Source organism: Canis lupus, chromosome 38, assembly GCF_048164855.1.
Source record: "Canis lupus baileyi chromosome 38, mCanLup2.hap1, whole genome shotgun sequence".
Classification (NCBI taxonomy): domain Eukaryota; kingdom Metazoa; phylum Chordata; class Mammalia; order Carnivora; family Canidae; genus Canis; species Canis lupus.
Genome location: NC_132875.1, coordinates 10,579,403 through 10,599,812, shown reverse-complemented (window position 1 = coordinate 10,599,812; position 20,410 = coordinate 10,579,403). Strand labels below are relative to the sequence as shown.

General features: G+C 41.5%; 1 protein-coding gene across 1 annotated transcript in view; it reads left to right on the top strand.

Annotated features, from left to right (window-relative positions):
• Nucleotides 1-7,208: 7,208 nt before the first annotated feature.
• RRP15 (ribosomal RNA processing 15 homolog) overlaps nucleotides 7,209-20,410 on the top strand; it is a 38,589-nt gene continuing 25,387 nt past the window's right edge. The window contains exons 1-2 of the mRNA XM_072814581.1: nucleotides 7,209-7,449; nucleotides 19,096-19,367. Of these exons, the coding sequence (XP_072670682.1) occupies nucleotides 7,299-7,449; nucleotides 19,096-19,367 (423 nt within the window). The 5' untranslated portion in view covers nucleotides 7,209-7,298. The remainder of the gene's footprint in view (nucleotides 7,450-19,095; nucleotides 19,368-20,410) is intronic.

The window sequence follows — 20,410 nt, the reverse complement described above, 5'->3', positions numbered from 1 at the left end:
AATATGGATATCCAATGGATCCAAAAACATTGGTTGGAAATACTAGCCTTTTTCTGCTCAACTGACTTCGCACCTTTGTCGAGAATCATTTTCCACGTGTGTGTGTATGTGTGTGTGTGTGTGTGTCTATCTATTTCCTGTCTTCCTATTCTATTTGGTTGATATATTTGTCTACCTTGACAGCAATACTACAATGTTTTGATTAGCGTAGGCTTATAACAATGTCTTGAAATCATATAGTTCTAGTCCTTCAGCTCTGCTCTTTTTTCATAGTTTTTTTTTTATTTTGATATTTTAGGTCCTTTGACTTTTCATATGAATTTTAAGATTAACTTGTCAATTTCTACAAGAGTTTGCTAGAATTTTGATTGAGGTTGCAACTGTATCTGTATACCAATTTGGAAGGAATTGATAACAATATTGAGTCTTCTGATCCATGAACATGGTATATGTCTCCAATTTTGGAGGGTCTTCTTTAAATTTGCTCAGCAATGCTCAGTAGTCTTCAGCACACAAGTCTTCTGCATCTTTTATCCCCAATTCATACTTTTTTATGTTACTGTAAATAGGTTAAGTTCCTCTCCTGTAAGGCAGTACTGCATGTGAAAGTGTTCTGTAGTCCTCTTTGAGTCATTGTATGGGAACTGGGGCTCAGAGAATTGTTGGGAAAATAGCAGATACTCTTGCTACTGTGATTGTTCTGAATAATCAACTCACTGTCCTTCCTGTTGTACTCAGGAGTCTTGTATCTTCTACCAGCATTCATGAACCTTTAGCAGGCTACTTGTTAGCTTGCAAATACAATAAAATCTCATATCTTTCACAGATTTTAACATGCACTGCAACAAATCCTCTGTAAACCATGACGTTTTTCTAGTCTGGCTGGTGGAAATAAGCACTACTCCTTATTCTGTATGTGCATAGGTAACTAATCCCTCTAATACTTTGGGGATTGTTCCTTCCCTGTCGTGAGTACATCGTCACATGCATGGGTTGATTAGTAGTCACCTAGATCCTTGAGGGGGACTTTTTTCAGATCTCCTGAGTTTTCTTTTCTTTCTGTTACTCTGCCCTGCCAAAATCAATTGCCTTGACTCCTCTGACTCTAGCTACATCTTTTCAACTTGGAAAGTCTTCCAGGCTGAGTTTAAATTTTCCCTCCCTGTGCCATGGTCTGCGTACTTTCTAAATGCAATATGCTGGGATAATCATGGGGCTCACCTAGGTTGTTTCCTATCTCTCAATGATCATTACCCTTCATTATCTGAGTCCAGTTCTTGAAAACAACTGCTTTACTTTGTCTATTGTTTGGTTATTTCAAATAGGAGGATAAGTTTTATTCCTGTTTCTCCATCTTGATCAGATGCAGAAAGCATATTATTTTATGTAATCACTTTATAATGGATTTTCTGTCTCATTCACATTTTATTTACTTTTTAATTTTGGCTATTTTTTAAAAGATATATAGTTTTAATGTATCAGATCTATTCTTGTTTTCAGAACTCACTCTCGTAGATTTTAAATTTAGAGGGTTGTTTCTACAATCCCAGTAAATCAGATATTTTTCTTAATTTTTTACATTTTGTTTCATATTTAATTCTGGAATTGATTTTAGTGTAAGATATGAGCCTTTCATTTTTCTCCAAAAATTAATTTTACTGAAAGAAATGTTGCATAATACCTTTTTTATTCTTGATACTTCCTGTATAATATTTTAAGTTTTTATATATTCTAGAATTTGTTTCATTTATACTCTTTAGAATTGTACATTTTGATTACTATAACCTTATAATATATTCTAATATCTGAATAGCTTTGCCTCAAGGATCTTCTTTTTTAAAAAATATTCTCATTTACTTATTTTGAACCTTAGAATTATTTTATCTGGGGTACCTGCATGGTTTAGTCGGTTAAGCATTTAACTCTTGGTTTTGGCTCAGGTCATCATCTCAGAATCCTGGAATTGAGTACTCCCATAGGGCTCCATGCTCAGCAGGGAGTCTGCTTGAGATTCTCTCCCTCTGCCCCTCCCCTGCTCTCTCTCGCTCTCTCTCAAATAAATAAATAAATAAATAAATCTTAAAAAAATAATTATTTTATCAAGACATCATTCTCTGCCTCTCTTCTCCCAAAGTTAATTCCAATAGGATTTTGGTTGGCATAAATAAATAACTTCAGAATACTTGATCTCTCATTTAAGAGTATGGCATATCATTTCCACTTTTAGAAGTTTTCCTTTATATCTCTCATTAAAGTGACACATCAATTAAATATTTGTGATTTCTTTTCCTCTGAGACCAAAACAGAATTTAACAGAATTTAAGTGAAAATCTCTTCTTTGGGGGAATTTATCCTACCACTGCTCTTCTCATAACTCTCTATCCTGACCCCTATTTCTTATGTCTTCCCAAATAGCAACCTTGATATTCATTAAGATATCTTCTTTTTCTTTACAGTCTCCCTTCATAGATATTTCCCTACATAGAGTACCCATGAACTATCATTTAACCAGAATTTCTTTCCAGAGCCCCTGTCCAATCATTTCTGCATCCAGACCTTGCTAGACACTAGCATCCCCTGCTCTGGATGTACTGTACAATTACTCTTTCCTCTTATCTGTTCCATGTCCATTAGTTTAGAGTTCTTCAATGTACTCACATCACCCACGCTGCAACAAACTACTCAGAAGAAACTATTTTTATTTGTTATCCTCGTATAAATATTGGTGTTTTAAAAAGGAATTCCTGTTTTAATTCCCCTGATTCTTCCTAAAATGAGTAACCCTCCATGGAACTTTCTAACAAAGCTATAGGTAGGCAGGGACACTATGTGGGTGCTGATAATATTTTCATCACATCACTCATTCTAGTGTATCTGTTGGGTCCAATGAAGAGATGGGCGCTACTTAGTAATTTGAATAGGAGAGTTTAATATAAAGAATGGTTAACTATAACAGAGCATTGCAGTAACAAGGGATTGGCTAGTTGGAAATCAAGAGAACTCTAAGGAATAGAGTAATTTCAGATAAAAGGAACAGAGAATACCCCCAGAGCTGAAATAAAGCAGCAAGGAAGGAGTGCTTCACCAATCTCACATACATAACTGAGGTCCAGACCTTGCTGGAAAGGGTATAGCAGTGGCTCACTGGTGTTGAGCCAGCAAAACTTACTGGAAATCTACCCTCCAGACTTTTCTGGAAATTGATGGCTTTTAAAGTACCAGAGAGAATTGTTCACAGACAAGTGTCCTGCTAGAAGTGCTCTGCTATGAGACTACAGAAGGGGGTTGGCCAAAGAAAGCTGCTGGCCACTGGGTGCTACTGACCACTGTGCGTTCCAGAAACCAGATGCTGAAGAATCTACCTGTACTAGAGGAGTTTAGGGCTAAAGAAGCTACAGTAGGAGTCTGTAAGGAGACGCACACTAAAACCAGGAAGGCACCTCCTTTTTACAATGTCATTCTAGTGCCCTCTACTGACAAAGCTTAACAACCTGGTAGGCAAAAGAAACATATTTAAAGGATCCACCGGTTCTTTCACAGAGCAGCCAAAAAGGGTGAATGTGGCACTGAGAGGTAATGGGCTGACAGCTATCATGGGTATGTTTATGCAAATGCTCATACAGGGGTGTGTCACAGTCGGTTAAGCATTGGACTTTGATTTTGGCTCAGGTCATGATCTCAGGATAATATGGAGCCCCACACTGGGCTCTGAGATGGCTGTGGAGTCTGCTTAAGATCTTCTCTCTCCCTCTCTGCCTGCCTGTCTCCTCCCTCTGTCTTAAAAAAAAAAAAAAAAAAGGTCATATAAATATCTAGATGACTTTGGTTATTTCCACTATAGCTGGACATCCTACTTACAAAACTTTCAATTATCTTAGTTCATCGTAAGGGTAGAGATTTCTTTTTCTTTTTTTCTAATTTATGAATTCCACTGCTTGCCAGAAATTTATATTGTCTTTTCTCAGCAAGTATGTGTTAAGTGCTCCAGGGCAACAGTCTGAGTAGGCAATATAGCTCAGTGGTTAAATAGACCTTGGAACAGACTGCTCAGGTTTTAACTTGAATCTGCCACTAACTGGCTGTGACCTTGAGCAAGTATTTCATCATTTCTGTGCCTTAGCTACTTCATCTTTATAGCAGGAACAATACTACCCAACCTACCAGCTTATTGTGAAGATTAAATACGTTAATACAGTAATCTCCCACTTAATAGTAGTAACTCCTTACTAAAAACCAGATTCCTACAGGAAAATCTGGAGCCTGTTTTACGTTATTTTATTTTTACTTTTTTAAAAAATATTTTTTATTTATTTATGACAGACACAGAGAGACAGAGGCAGAGACACAGGCAGAAAGAGAGGAAGAAGCAGGCTCCATGCAGGGAGCCTGACATGGGACTGAATCCCAGGACCCCAGGATCACGCCCTGGGCTGAAGGCGGCGCTAAACCACTGGGCCACCGGGGCTGCCCTAATGTTACTTTAAAAAAGAAAAATTTGAATGAATAATAACCAACAATTTATCCCTCCGGCAATTTCTTAAATTGCGGTTAAACATAGTAAATCTGTAAATCTCTACTTATAAATAAACCATAATATTTTTTTAGGGGTGGGAGCATGGGGGAGGGGCAGAAGGAGAGAGAATCCCAAGCAGGCTCCATGCCCAGCTCAGAGCCAGAGGCGGGGCTGGATCTCACCACCTTGGGGTTATGATCTGAGCCAAACTCAAGAGTCCAATAAATCATCATTCTAAGATGTAAAATGCTCAGAACGCCCCTTATCTTCAATAATATTAACAAATGCTACTTCCTATGCCAGACAGCCTCCTTTCCACCGTCATCATTTTTCTTTCTTACGTTTGCTTCCTTCTCTAAAATTTTCTCCAATGCTTTCCCAACTTTATTATGCTTCCCAAATATATTACTTTAGGCCAAACTAAAGGTTAAAATATGAAAGCCAACAGGGCACAGGTTCAACACTAAATGGCAGCAGAAGATGGACACTGAGCAGAATTGTCAGAATTTTTGGGCCCCAGCAATGTTTGAAGGGACATCCCCAGACATACTTTTGGTGTTGACAATAATTGCATTTTTCAGAAGATTTAGGCTGGGATTTGATCTTTACCAACTGTATTTGGAATGTAATATTTTTTTGCACTGTTAAAAACAAAACGGTTTTATTTTAAAATGTATTGAGTTTGGCATATGTAAATACAACCCCCCCCCCCCCAATAAACAGCAGCTGGAATGTGTGGGATTGAGAAACCTGCTCTCCTTTGCAGATTTTAGGTATTGAAAACCAAGAAGCGTTCTATTCTTGGAAATCACCATAGGGAAAGCCTTTAGAATCCGTCCGGCCAACACAACACAATGTAAAGGTTTGCTGCATCATTAGTCTGACTTACTTACATTGTCAATGGTTGTACTGTCGTTCATTAAGTCACTCCTTCCAAAAATATTTTTTGATCTCCTACTCTGGCCCAGCTTTGGCAACCTTAGGGCAGAATGGTGAGTGAAATATGGTCCCTATTTTCAAGGAGTCAACAATTTAGGAGGAAAGTGGTTAGAGCAGATTGCAGTAGCCCCCTGGAGAGGGTGCCAGGCAGAGGCTGGACTCAGTGGGGAGCTACCTGGAGGGAGCCAGGGGCACCTGCCAGAAGCTGCCTCAGGGAGGGGCTACCTGGAGGGAGGAGGGGCACCTGTCTGTGGCTACTTCAGCGGGGAGCTACCTGGAGAGAGGCAGGGGCACCTGCCTGAAGCTGCCTCAGCGGAGAGCTACCTGGAGGGAGGCAAGGGCACCTGCCTGAAGCTGCGTCAGAGGGGAGCTACCTGGAGGGAGGCAGGGGCACCTGCCTGAAGCTGCGTCAGAGGGGAGCTACCTGGAGGGAGGCCGGGGCACCTGCCTGAAGTTGCCTCAGGGGGGAGCTACCTGGAGGGAGGCAGGTGCACCTGCCTGAAGCTGCCTCAGCGGGGAGCTACCTGGAGGGAGGCAGGGGCACCTGTGAGCCTGGCCTCAGCGGGGAGCTACCTGGAGGGAGGCAGGTGCACCTGCCTGAAGCTGCCTCAGGGAGGAGCTACCTGGAGGGATGAGGGACACCTGCCTGTGGCTGCCTCAGGGGGGAGCTACCCGGAGAGAGGCAGGTGCACCTGCCTGTGGCTGCCTCAGGGAGGAGCTACCTGGAGGGAGGAGGGGCACCTGCCTGAAGCTGTCTCAGTGGGGAGCTACCTGGAGGGAGGCAGGTGCACCTGCCAGAAGCTGCGTCAGGGGGGAGCTACCTGGAGGGAGGCAGGGGCACCTGCCAGAAGCTGCCTCAGGGGGGAGCTACCTGGAGGGAGGCAGGGGCACCTGCCAGAAGCTGCCTCAGGGGGGAGCTACCTGGAGGGAGGCAGGGGCACCTGCCAGAAGCTGCCTCAGGGGGGAGCTACCTGGAGGGAGGCAGGGGCACCTGCCAGAAGCTGCCTCAGGGGGGAGCTACCTGGAGGGAGGCAGGGGCACCTGCCAGAAGCTGCCTCAGCGGGGCACTACCTGGAGGGAGGAGGGACACCTGCCTGTGGCTGCCTCAGCGGGGAGCTACCTGGAGGGAGGCAGGTGCACCTGCCTGTGGCTGCCTCAGGGGGGAGCTACCTGGAGGGAGGCAGGGGCACCTGCCTGTGGCTGCCTCAGGGGGGAGCTACCTGGAGGGAGGCAGGTGCACCTGCCTGTGGCTGCCTCAGGGGGGAGCTACCTGGAGGGAGGCAGGTGCACCTGTGAGCCTGGCCCCAGCGGGGCGCTACCTGGAGGAGGCCGGAGTCGGCACAGCAGGTCGGCCGGGGCCAGGGCAGGGTCCACCGCGAACCCAGGGGGCCCTATTCGTTTTGCGGTTGGAGCCGCGGAAAGCGTTCGTCGCGGGGCTGGGACTCCGGGCTGAGGACGGCCGCGGCGTCGCGGCTTCGCGGTGTGGGTCCGCCGCTGCCCGCGGGCGGGGGGCACCTTCTCCATCCTCGTCCCGGACGCCGCCCGCGGGGCCCCGGGAGCGACACCCCGAAGCAGCACCGTCCGCTAGGGCGGCGCAGAGGCGCAGAGGCGCGCGGCTGCCGCGGGACCCCACCCCCCCGCCCCCAAGCCCTTTCCGGCTGGAGCGGCGGCAGGTGCAGGCGCCGGCCCTGCCGTCCTCCCGCCGATCCCCGTCGCGGGCTCCAGCCCCGGAAGTCGGGCTGGAAGGCCCCGCCCCGGAACCTCCTGTGGCCGGAACCAAACGCCGAAGCTCCTTCGGTTGCCACCGGTCGCGGCCCCGACGGGTCGCTTCCGGTGGCGAGGAAACATGGCGGCGGCCGCTCGGGACTCACGTGTGGGTGCGGGGAAAAAGCTGAAAAATTCCCTAAAGAAGAAGCAGAGGAAGAAGATGCAAATGGTAGCCGGGGCAGTAGCTTCGGAGTTGGAAGACGAGGGCAAAGACGCTGCCGACGGTGGAGGTAACGCAGTAAGGTTGAGCTTTGGCCGCCGTGAAGAATGGCGGGGTTGAGTTCCCCCCGGGAAGCGGGGGACGCGGTGGGGTCGCGGCTGCTTTGATCTCGGGTGGCCTCGGAGGGGCGACCTTGGCCCCGTGAGGGAGCTGGGAGGTGCTGTTAAGGGAACGGATGCTCTTGGACTTCTAGTTCTTTAGTAGACGTTTTGGCCCTCGTTGTTAATGATTTTTTTTTAAAGATGAAACGGGTGGTGCTGACAGCCTCAAAAAGGAGGTTGCAGTGATAGAAGAGGAAAGGGGGGCGCGTATTTGAAGTTACAAGGGTGGGATAGGTTTTTAGGGAACGACGAGCAAAAGGCCCAAAGAGCGGGGAGAGGAGGGTGGTATCTTGTGTGGCAGGCGCGTGGCTCTGGCGGTCGGAGACCCGGAAAGAGGAGGACGTGCGGGGAGTGGGATGAATGTGAAGAGCCCGTCGATGTCTCAGAAGCGGCTGTTGAAAGGAAGGGAAGCTGTTTTGAGGCCTTGAGCCATGATGCGACCCTATGCTGCTCCCGGTACCCATCATTCTTGGCATTAGATTCCTAGGTTACAAGGAATTGCAGACGACCCCGCGGCCTCCGCTGGGCAGTTGCTGCTCCGTGGCACTAGCCAGAGCTTTATAACGGCCAGAGCTGTTCCTGCATGAGGCACCTCAGGTCCTGCGAGTTCCCTCCTTAAGATGGTGCAGTGGCCTCCCGTCTCAGGAACGTCCAGAGTCCTTAGGCTGCATGAGGTAGTAGCCTAGGTCGGTTTTTTTTTTTTTTTTTTTTCCTCTCTCATGGTTTTCTGCTCTGCCCCCTTACCAGCTGCTGTGATCTAGCCACATCGATGTCGTTGGGGTCTGACACATCAAAACAGGCTCTCGTGCCAGTTTCAGCACCTAACTGGCTTTACTGCCTAGAGTATTTTGTTTTTTTTTTTTTTTTAAGGATTTTATTTGTTTATTCATGAGAGACAGACAGAGAGGCGGAGACATAGGCAGAGGGAGAAGCAGGGAGCCCGACGTGGGACTGGATCCCAGGACCCCAGGATCACGCCCTGGCCCGAAGGCAGGTGCTCAACCGCTGGGCCACCCGGGCTGCTCCCCTAGAGTATTTTTCTTTCTTTCTTTTTTTTTTTTTTTATGATAGGCACACAGTGAGAGAGAGAAAGAGGCAGAGATACGGGTAGAGGGAGAAGCAGGCTCCATGCACCGGGAGCCTGACGTGGGATTCGATCCTGGGTCTCCAGGATCGCGCCCTGGGCCAAGGCAGGCGCCAAACCGCTGGGCCACCCGGGCTGCTCCCCTAGAGTATTTTTCAAATGCTTGCATGGCTTTCCCTCCCTGACTTCCTTCAATCTCAGACTCAGTGCTTTTATCTGCAAGACTGGACCGTGATCACCCTGATCGAATGTACCACCGCTGCCTCTCTTCTTGCCTCTCTACTTTCCCTTTTTGACTTAGCCTGCTTCATTTCTCTCAGTGTTTTCCAAATCATCCGACATGACATAATTGCTGTGTGTTTCTCCCAGCGGGGATGTTAAGTTCCCTAAGAGTAGAAATTGCTGTATCCCAGTATCTAAAACAGTGCCTACTGCATAGTGGATTTTAAGCAGAAATTTTAAGTAAATGAGTGGATAAACCTGGACTTCCAGAACCAAGAAGAAAAACTGTCATGTGCTCCTGTGGTTCCTAGGTAATTACAGTCCTCATCCCCTTCCTGGGGAGTTAAAGAAAACGGTCAATTTGTTGAGCAGGAATTAGAACTTCTGATTCTGATATTTCTTGAACTCAATAGGCTAGTTCAGTGGGGTTGTCAGAGAGAGAAAAAGTCCTACATTTGAAGCAAAATACCAGTACTGCTTACAAATTAGGTGGAAATTAGATTTCTCTCTTCAAGTACCAAATAACTCCAAAATTAGAGCTGTTCTGACTTTTCAGTGCATTATTGTCAATGCTGATTAGGTTCTAAGATTCCCTTGCTATGATAGATCAGTTTCATTGTGGATTAAAGGTTCTGAATAATGTGGAAACCTAATTATCCAGTTTAGTTGGATAATTTACCCTGTGTTGAGGAACAAAGGATGAATAAATTTCTACCCTAGAATTACAGTCTTAGGGAAGATAGATATTAAACACAGGACTGTAAAGGTAGTTATTACAGTCATGGTCCAATTAAAATGCTAAGAATGGAAACAAATCCATATCCTGTAGAACCCAGCTTAGGCATTGTTTTCTTCTGTCTTACACATATTACTCATAGTATGCTATGTTTTTATTTTACTTTGACATAGCTTCTCCTATAGATTCCCCAAATGCTGGAACTATGTCTTATTTGTTTTTCATAGGGCCTTCCTTGCACATTTTAGTATTAGGCAAATTTTCTTGTTGAATAAATGAATAAGGTGGCATTTCATCTAGGCCTTAGAAGGGTGAATAATTTTCTAAGTCTGGTGGTGGAGATAACAGTTTTCTAAGTCATCCAGAGAAAAGCACATACTGTAACATATGCAGTCTTTTAAAATGCATGGGCTATTTAGGACACAATGAATTGTCTGCTGTGGCTCTAGCTTTTAAAGAAGTTATGGAAGTGAAACTGGGAACACAGGGTAAAGCCAGATTGTAAAGAATCTCGTGTGCCCTATGAAGGAGATTGACCTCTCCATTTGTAAGCAGTAGGGAGCTGTTGAGAACTTTTAAGGAAGAGAAAGACACGTGTTTATAAATACCACTGCTGGCTGAATGGTGACTGACATCGAATACCAGAACCATTGGTGGGCAGTTGCAAAACTGTTAGAGCTGGCACTAGTACAGGACTGTGAAGAAACAGAAGCTCTCCACTTGAAGTGTTTCTCAGAAGGAGTTTTCAAATAACCAACTTACAGAAAAACTTACAGAAAAACTAGTAGTACCATAAATTTTAGGTGTACTCTACTGTTAGAGGAATTAGATAATAATAGCTATATTTTTGAGCTTTTCTTTTTACTGTGTACTGTTTTAAGCTCCTCATATGTGTTTCATGTCAGTTAATTCTGATAGCAACCCTGTGAGATAGATACTATTATTTTCATTTTACTTACGGGAAGCTAAGGTCCAAAGAGGTTATAATTTGCTCACCCCAGTACATAAGGTGAGCAGCAAGTTGATACATGACAACCATTATTGAAGTTTGGCTGTAATGCTATGCTCTTGACCACTCCCCTTTTTCTCTTCACTTTTCTGTATCCTTTAGGTTTGACTTTGTTTCCTCCATCCACTTTTTCCTTCAAGATTTAAGCTGTACCTCTGCAATAGAGGTAAATTATGAAAGGCCTTTTATTTAATAAATTCAATAATGTGGGTCCACTGGTTATAAGATGAGACATCTTCCTTTTGTTTAATCCAGAATTTGTTGTTTAATATAAGAATACTGTTTTCCTCTCATGAAATCAGTTATTTCTGGAAAGGTGATCAATGGAAACCATTTTTGTAGTTCAGAATTTGTGTATGTGTGGCCTTGGTAGAACTAATAAGTTTTCAGAAAATTTCAGATAATGGATGCCAAGAAACTGTAAAGGCAGAAGATTAAATCTGGTTCAGACACATCAATGAATCAGTGTGCAAATTATAGGTTTATTAGTAAGTGAAGTGTACTGGCTCATTTTATCAGGAAATTAAATCAGACAGAGGCTTCTTTTTGAATTTTAATTGGATCCTAAAAAATTGTTAGGGATGTGCCTTATCATATGAACCATTTGAAAGCAAATTCTTTTCTCAAAATACTACCTAAATTTCATAGAAAACACACAGGTTTAACCCATGCATTGTTTGAACTTTTCCTCTTGGCTTTAGTTTGACACATTATATAAGAAAGGTAAAAACTTATGCTTTTACAAGTGTAAAACATTGAAGTATTATTTGTCAAATTTTGCAAAATTTCCTAGTTCATTAAGAAAGACTTTGTCAGCTTTGGTAACAGTTGTATTCAGAATTTGGCGTAGAACCTGATACATGGTATAGTATTCAATATCCATTTGGTCATTTAATCAATTGGAGATTTCTCTTAACTGTGATTTTTGTACTTTTCCCATATACTAGGTATTGTTGAGGGTAAAATTAACAGAACTTGTATATAGTGTAAACTTAATGATAGTAAAATGGTTCAGACTGAATGTTAACAAATTTTAATACTCTTCAACTGGGTTTGAAATTTGGTCATAGTAATATCACCGATGATCAGGAATCAGATACGTGGAAAGTAAAATGCTACAGCCAGCATTTCAGTACCAGATAAATTATAAAGGAGATGATAACACTTCTATCTGAGCTAACCTTGAACTGCTCAGATTTATTGAACTGATACCTTGTTGCATGTTTGATACAATGTGTAGTTGGTTCTTAAGTTTGTATTTTTAAAACACAGGCACACATAGCCTACCTAGTCAGTAAATCAGCTCAGGTGAGGAAGTAAGAACAGTGGTTGGTATCAAGTATTATAAAGGAGTGGTTGATAACTCTACTTCTGAGTTATCCTTGAACTACTCAGATTTATTGAATTGATGCAGTGTTGAAGGTTTAGACATAATGTTAACTGTTTCTTAAGCTTGTAGTCTTAAAAAAAAAAAAAAAAAGTTTCTGTAGTCAATAAATCAACCCAGGTGAAAAAAGCCTTGGTCATTATCCAGTGCCATGATATGATCAACCTCTCCCTCATAACACATGCCCATATGACTATAAACTGGTAGAGAAGAATAGTAATTTCATGTTTCTGAATCGTTCTGTTCACATACATGAAAAATGGCCATATGCTTCTAACACAAGACTTGATAACGATCTAGTTTAGAAGGTTCTAGGAACTATCGCTTCATTTTTGATAAACTACAAAGCTGTATTTTAGATATAAAACCCAGCAGATAAATGTGCTTTTCATCAAACTGTAGCTTATAGTCTCCATCATTTAAGTTACTTAAAAAGGAACATGTCTAAGAAATGAAATATATCATAGTCCTACTTGAGTGGTTTAGCAATTTATAGGACAGACTCTGGAAACAGACTACTTCCAGGCTCTATGGTTTGGCTTGCCTAGATAGCACATGTAACCACATCTTTTAATTTGTCTCCTAGTGGCACTTTAATTTTAATTTTGGTTGTTTTATGGAAAGGTGGGTTGACTTCATTTTTTTCAAAGGTACATGTTTTAAAACTTTTTTTAAACATCAATTTTGAATATTCTAAGTTTATTTTTTTTAAGGTGTATTTATTTGTTTTAGAGAGAGAGAGCATGAGTAGGAAGGGCAGAGGGAGAGGGAGAGAGAATCTCAAGCAGACTGTGCTGAGCATGGAGCCTGACATGGGGCTCCATCTCACAACCCTGAGATCATGACCTCAGCTAAAACCAAGAGTTGGACATTCACCCTGGCACCCCAGAATATTCTAAATTTAGTAGTAATGGGCAGGAAAGATGATGTGGCTTGAGCAGAACAAATAATTTGCAATTGGAGTGGGGCACAGTAGTTTCAAAGCTCTTGATAACTAGGGCAATGGGCAGTCTTAGGCAAAAGTAGAATGGGGGTGAGGAATGGGCTCTTCTGGTTCACTGAGTCTTACATAGAAATGTCTTTTTAATTCAGGTTTTCTTAAACTAGTGAATATTTTCTGCATCAACTCAGTGCATGTTAGACTGAGTTGAATCTTTTTTTTTTTTTTAAAGATACCACCAATGAGTTTTATTTTATTTTATTATTATTTTTTAAGATTTTTTTTAGTTATTCATGAGAGACACCCAGAGAGAGAGGAGGAGACACAGGCAGAGGAAAAAGAAGGCTCCATGTAGGGAGCCCGACATGGGACTAGATTCCGAGTCTCCAGGATCACGCCTCGGGCCAAAGGCGGCGCTAAACCGTTGAGCCACCCGGGCTGCCCAAAAGATGTTTTAAATAGTAGCTTGCTATAAATACATGTTAGCTATTGTCAATATTTTAGAATACTTTGAAAAGTTGTGGGACACGGGGTGCCTTGCTGGCTCAGTAGGTAGAGCACGTGACTCCTGATCTTGGGATAGTGAGTTCAACCCCCACATTGGGTGTAGAGTTTACTTAAAAAAATTGTGGGATAGTAATATTGATTAGTTCCAAAATCAAAGTTAGCCTGCCTGCAGGCTATAATTCAGACTGTCGGTAGAATTACAGTGGAAGTGAAACTCATTTTACCCCCTCTGTTTTTGCCACCCTTTGGTAGTCTTTTGTGATCTCCCATCCCTGGGAGATCTGTCTTCCAGGTTCTCAGCATCCTTGTCTGTCCATTGGTTACCCTCGGCCATTTATTTCATGCCTGCTAGGTATTACGTCTGCGTTAAGTGCTTTTCATGTGTTACCTGATTTAATCCTCACAACAACCCAGCGAGGTAGATTCTATTTTCATGCCTATTTTGCTGCAAAGACAGAGACAAAGAGTTAGGTAACTCACTCAAGCTAATAATGTTGGAAAGTAATGGAACCAGGACATAATGCCACCTTGTCTAATTTTATAATCTGATCTCTTCACCCTTGTGCTGTGACTTGCTAGTCCTCTAAAGCTTCCCATTCAGCACATCACATGTCCTGCAAATTCCAGCTACCTCTAAGAGGTATTTCTTCTTTATTCATTTCTCTTCCATAACCACGTTAAAATTCTAATTGTGTGTGTCTATGTGTGTGGTATGTGATCAGCACTTAAATGTTTACTATGGGCTAGGCAGTCTTTTAAGAACTTAAATATATATTAACTCATTTAATTATCACAAAACCACAATGAAGTTGATACTATTTTATTGCCATTTTTACAGATGGGAATTTTGTATCTGAGTTGAGATTGAATTCAGGCAGCCTTGATGTCTGTGTTCATCCTACTACTAGCTGATCTCTACTAAGTTTTTATGAGGCATTCCGTTTGATTTAGGGTAAGTCTAAAGGTGTGAAGTAACTTAAATGTTAAACAATAACCTTAATGCTCCTAGATGGTATTTGTATTTTAAAAGAACACCCTTCTTAATCTAATAGAGAAACTTTTTAAACATAAGGGCCAACGATAAGTATCAAGAGGAAAAAAAAACACTAGCAGTTTGGCCTGTTACTGTAAACACACACCTTTAGTGTGGTGATTTTAAACCGCTTGGTTTTAATTTGGGGGCTAATGTGCATATTTGATTTCTCAGATCATAAATCAGACTAACTTTTTTATAAACAAGCCAGCTTTTTATACTCAGTTCTTACTATCCAGTTTCCAGATCTAGTTTCAAACAGTCTGAACTTCTTGTCATTTCATAAGCATCTCACCTTCTTTAACATTCCCATGCCTTTGGACATACTACTTTATTCTGCTTGGAATGCCCATAATAAGGATCATAATAATTTTAATTTTTATACAGGGCATTGACTCAGATCTAGGAAGTTTTTGGTTCTAGATTTGGTGATCATGCCCCCTGCCTCTTTTAGTTCACTTGGGTTGTGGAATCTTACTTCTTTGACCTCCTCCCTTCTTTTGTTAATTCAACCCTCGCTTTACCTAAGAAAAAACTTTAACACCATTTTTGTAAAAGATACTCCCAGTCACCATTTCTTCATTGCCATTTTTTTTTTTCTCTTTTTCCAGAAGAGCACTTACAAATTTTACATATTGTAAAACCAAATTTTCTGGTTGGTTAACTGATCTACCCTGCTAAACATATGACTTCTTCAAGGAGAGAAACCTAGACTTAAATTTTTCATTTTCCCCTTCACCATTTCCCCTTTACCATCAATAAAGTTTTCTTAAAACTTTATCCCACATTCCAGCCAACATTAACCATATCTGGGATCTGAGACAGGTGGTAAATTTGAAAGGGAGCTGGAAGTTTGGGGAAAAGGCAGTAGGAGATGGGAAATGCTGATGTCTACCTCAGAACCTTGGAAGTCTAACCTTGCCCTGCCAATATGATAGCTGATAGCCACTAGCCATGTATGGCTTTTTTTTTTTTTTTTTTTTTAAAGTAGGCTCTACACTCAGCATGGAACCCAACGTGGGGCTTGAACTCAGGACCCTGAGATCAAGAATCAGACATTTAACTAACTGAGTCATCCACCTGTCCCTACATGTGGCTTTTTAAATTTAAAGTAATTAAAATGAAAAATTTGGTTCCTCAGTTGTACTAGCTGCATTTGAAGCATTCATAAGGCTCTGATGCCCACTGGCTAGTGATCAGCTTTGATAATAGAACATTCCGTGAATGCGGAAAGTTACATTGGAACCTTTAGTTATTGCTTCCAGTAAGCATTCTTTTTAGCCCTCCCTTAATTTCCAGATTCTAAAAATAGAATGCAAACTTACAGTTAATATTTAAGATAATACAAAAGATTTCAAAGGCATTTTTTACTTATCTGGTGCCCTGAATAGGGGCACTTAACTTCCGTTGTTAAAGATCAATTAGAAAATTAAAAACAAGGCAAAACTCATCTTCATAAATTACAGTAAAACTTTAAGAACCAGTTTTGCTTTCTGATTTGTTTCATCTTTGGTACCCTAGACGTAAATCCTGGCTTTTGGTATGCTAGAGGACCTCATTATGTTGGTATTTTTTATTTATATAAAATGTGATCATTTCTATTTGCAATGAATGCCAGGCACCTCTGAGCTAGAACATCTTAAATCAAATCAAACAAAAATTATGAATTTAGTGAATTCTTTTCAAATTTTTTAAATTGGTTTATACAGGTTGTATGAAATGGTGTTGTAAGACTTTTCATGGATTTATTGTGTGCTTATAGTATGCATATTGTGGTAATCAGTCTGGGTAAGAAACACCAAGGAAAAGAGACAGAGTTTGGAAGTTGATATTGGGGTAGCTCTTAACAGTCCTCATATCTCCTGGCTGCCTTTGCAATGCAACTGAGAAGCTGAAATTGTTGCCGTTTGTGTGTGAGTGCATCAGGACAAAACACTAGATGTCAGTATTGTAGTTTTGACATTTTATCCAGGGCTGGTAAAGTCTTCTGTTTTTAATCACCCTGGTATTCTTCATTCACACAAACATTTAAGGCATTATGCCTCTTTACATTTTTAGATAAATTCTTACTAGAAGAAGCACTTGTCAGTTGTTTATTTTGTTATAAATACCTGTGCAATGCTAGTGACTCTGAGGAATAAAACATGTATAATATTAACATATTTATTTTTCAAGTAATTACATTCTCCAAACTTTGTTTCTTAGTGTACTTTCCAGGAAACACTGATCAAAGGGATGCTTCTGAGAGAAAAATTGTGTGACTCTGAAATCTGGTACATAGTAGACACTCAGATTCATTGAATTGAATGGTAGTACTAACAGCTTTTGTTTGGCAAAATCTAGATACTTTCAGAAATACTTTATGAGGGATGCCCGGGTGGCTCAGTGGTTGAGCGTCTGCCTTTGGCTCAGGGCGTGATCCTGAGATCAGGACGGGATCGAGTCCCACATCGGGCTCCCTGCGTGGAGCCTGCTTCTCTCTCTGCCTGTGTCTCTGCCTCTGTGTGTGTGTGTGTGTGTGTGTGTGTCATGAATAAATAAAATCTTAAAAAAACAATAAAAGTATTTTATGAATAATAAAGTTCTTTAAGTCACCTTAATTTACATGTCAAAGCCTAGAATCACATGTCCTCAGGTTTCTCAAATTTACCCAGCATGCAGGATACAGAGAAGCCTTCAGATTAAGTATATGGCAGGGATCCCTGGGTGGTGCAGCGGTTTAGCCCCTGCCTTTGGCCCAGGGCGCGATACTGGAGACCCAGGATCGAATCCCACATCGGGCTCCCGGTGCATGGAGCCTGCTTCTCCCTCTGCCTATGTCTCTGCCTCTCTCTCTCTCTGTGTGTGACTATCATAAAAAAAGAAAAAAAAAGATTAAGTATATGGCAAATGATTTTCTGTTTAAAACTTTTTTCCTTCTTATTAAGAAATGTGCAGCACATTAGGGCAGTGGAATTATTAGCAATTTCTTTTATTATTTCCTTTACTTTTTTTATTTTTTTAATTTTTATTTATTTATGATAGTCACAGAGAGAGACATTCAGACATTAACAGCCGACTATACAGTCAGCTTCTGTCATTTTGGTCATGGCAATAAACTGAATTAAGGGGCAGAAGGTTGAAATGTTAAAAGCAGAATATGCACATTTCATTGGAATTAAGGAAGAAAGGGGACCTTAGAGCTGAGGAGCAGGTGCATGATTCTGAAGTAACAACAACAACAACAAAAGCAGACTTCTCAGATGTAAAAACAGGTTCTGGTTGTGATGCTTAGTTTTGGTATGGGCCGATGGACCCAGCACATACTCCCAGAAATGCAGTGCTTTGTTAGCTCCTCTTCTGCTTTATTAAGAAATGTTCCAAGTTCCTAAGCTATTGGATGATTTTCTTCTTTGAGGTAATTCCTAATAAGTTCCATAGTCTTCTGAAGAACAAAACAGAAGCTGTCCAGAAGGCTCTGGGTCATATAGGTGTATGCAGACTGTGCTGGCTGCTTGTCTCTTGTTGGTCAAGTACAGTGAACTTCATAAGTTGAGAAAGGCCACAAAACTTAAGCTACAAAATCTCAATGAGTTGATTTTCAAGCAAGGCCATGGACTTAGACTCTTATTTCTAACAAGCTGCTGACCCCAGCTATTTTAACCTTGTAAGATGAACTAGCTGGCAAATAACCTGTATATGATTTTTTTTTATGAAGCTTCTTTTTTTTTTTTTTTTTAAAGATTTATTTATTCATGATAGACAGAGAGAGAGGCAGAGACACAGGAGGAGGGACAAGCAGGCCCATGCCAGGAGCCTGACGTGGGACTCGATCCCGGGACTCCAGGATCGCGCCCCGGGCCAAAGGCAGACACGAAACTGCTGAGCCACCCAGGGATCCCTATGCTTGCTTTTTTTTTTTTTTTTTTCAGATGTTTTGCAGGATAAAATTCCAACAGTATGCTTTTGTATCTGCAAGACCTTGATATTGTCATTGAGTCACACAGCAGTGCAGTTGAATCTTCAGTATCTTGGGCAAATACTGCTTTATTAGATTGTTTTTTTCAGAAATGTTAAACACCTAATTTTATAATGTTAAAAGCAAATTTTATAAAAGGCTAGGTTTTGTTTATTTGTCTTTAGATCTTTCTACACATAAATTCAGAATTTTAAATATCTGGATCAAATCTCCAGAGAAGTTATTCTGACTTCTCTGTACCATGGAGATGTTGTACCGTTCGTTTCCTTGATGGATTAAATTTTTTTGTTAATCATTTAAAATTTTCATTAGTCACTTTAAGTAGTTTAATGACACAATTAAGGCCCATGGACTTGACCACACCCTACACTGTTCCACGTTGCTATCTGCAGCTCCCTTGACAGTAGGTGGTGATGTGGGCTGTTAGATTTGTTTCTGCTACCAGGGTCTTGGGTGCTGAAGCCCAGCATGGCTGAGCCAGGTCTTTGGGGGCTGATGGCAGGATGAAGGGCCCTTTTGCTCTCTGCTATTACTGCAGCCGTGGGACTCGCAAAATTCCCTCTTGTGGAAATGGAGATAGATGGAGAACTGTTAGCTTTATGAAGGGTCCTGGGGTTTCTGGCATACCTTTGACAGCCTCTTCCTCCAGTGTTAAAGTTTAATTGGTTTCTACTCTTAGGTTCTGCAAGAAGCTGTGGATTGGAAAAGGATCACTTTTCTTCAGATGAAGCAGTGGAAGCTGACAATGAAGATGAAGTTGAACCCTATGGCAATGGAAATGAAAATGCCGCAGAAGCTAGTGTTGGAACTGACATGGGCTGGGCAGATGCCATGGCTAAAATTCTTAACAGAAAAACTCCTAAAAGTAAACCCAGTATTCTGGTAAAAAACCGAGAGCTGGAAAAGGAAAAAGAAAAGTTAAAGCAAGAGAGACTGGAGAAGAGGAAACAGGTGTGTTTTACCAGTGTCTTGTGGATTAGATTGTTTGCCTCGTCTAGTTCCTGCCTGTACCAAATTGTTCCTGGCTGTGTTTGTCTAATTAACATTCCAGGTTTTAATCTGCTTTTTATGTAAGGGATGAATAACCAAGGTTTTGTTCAGAAACCTAGCCTAAATTACTCCATTGAGCATGTTTGCTTTTTTTAAAAAAAGATTTTATTTATTTATTCATGAGAGATGCAGAGAGAGAGAGACAGAGAGGCAGAGACACAGAGACACAGAGACACAGGCAGAGGGAGAAGCAGGCTCCACGCAGGGAGCCTGACATGGGACTCCATCCTGGGATTCCAGGATCACGCCCTGAGCCGAAGGCAGATACGCTATTAACCACTGAGCCACCGGGGCTCCCAGCATGTTTGCTTTTTAATCACCTACGTAAACAAATAGAAATTAAACTCCAGAGAAATTTATCCTTTTAAAATCAAGAAAATTATACATTTGGCAGTGGCTCTTGGATCTAAATATTTCACTCAGTTTAGCTTCCATATGCTGACATTATTAGATTCTGAACCAATAGAATGTTATTTACTTTTTACTAAAAACCTACTTTGTAGGTTGATATTCTCATTTTACTCTAAGATAAGATTTGTCTCTAAATCTTACTGATAGCTTTTCAACTGAAAGTTTGAATTTTTATTATCTGGCAAAAGGTGAAATAAGCTTTAAAAATATCATGATCCTTAATTATCTCTAGTCACAATGTTCTAGTGAAAGTAGGAATGTTTTCAAGCCAAGAAAAATGAGTCTCTGACTGCTCTAGGCCAATCCTTTGAGTGCTAGAGATGGTACTGTTCACATAATGATGAAAACACACATGTTGATACCAGAAACAGGACAAAGGCGCTACAAACACTCTTACATATTTCTAAGTAGATTCTTTGCAAATTATCAGTTTTTTTTTTTTACTGTTAAATATTATCAGTTTCCAGAATATCAAGTACTTGTTTCTAATAAGTTTAATAAATATCAGGTACTTATTCCGAATAAGTCCTAAG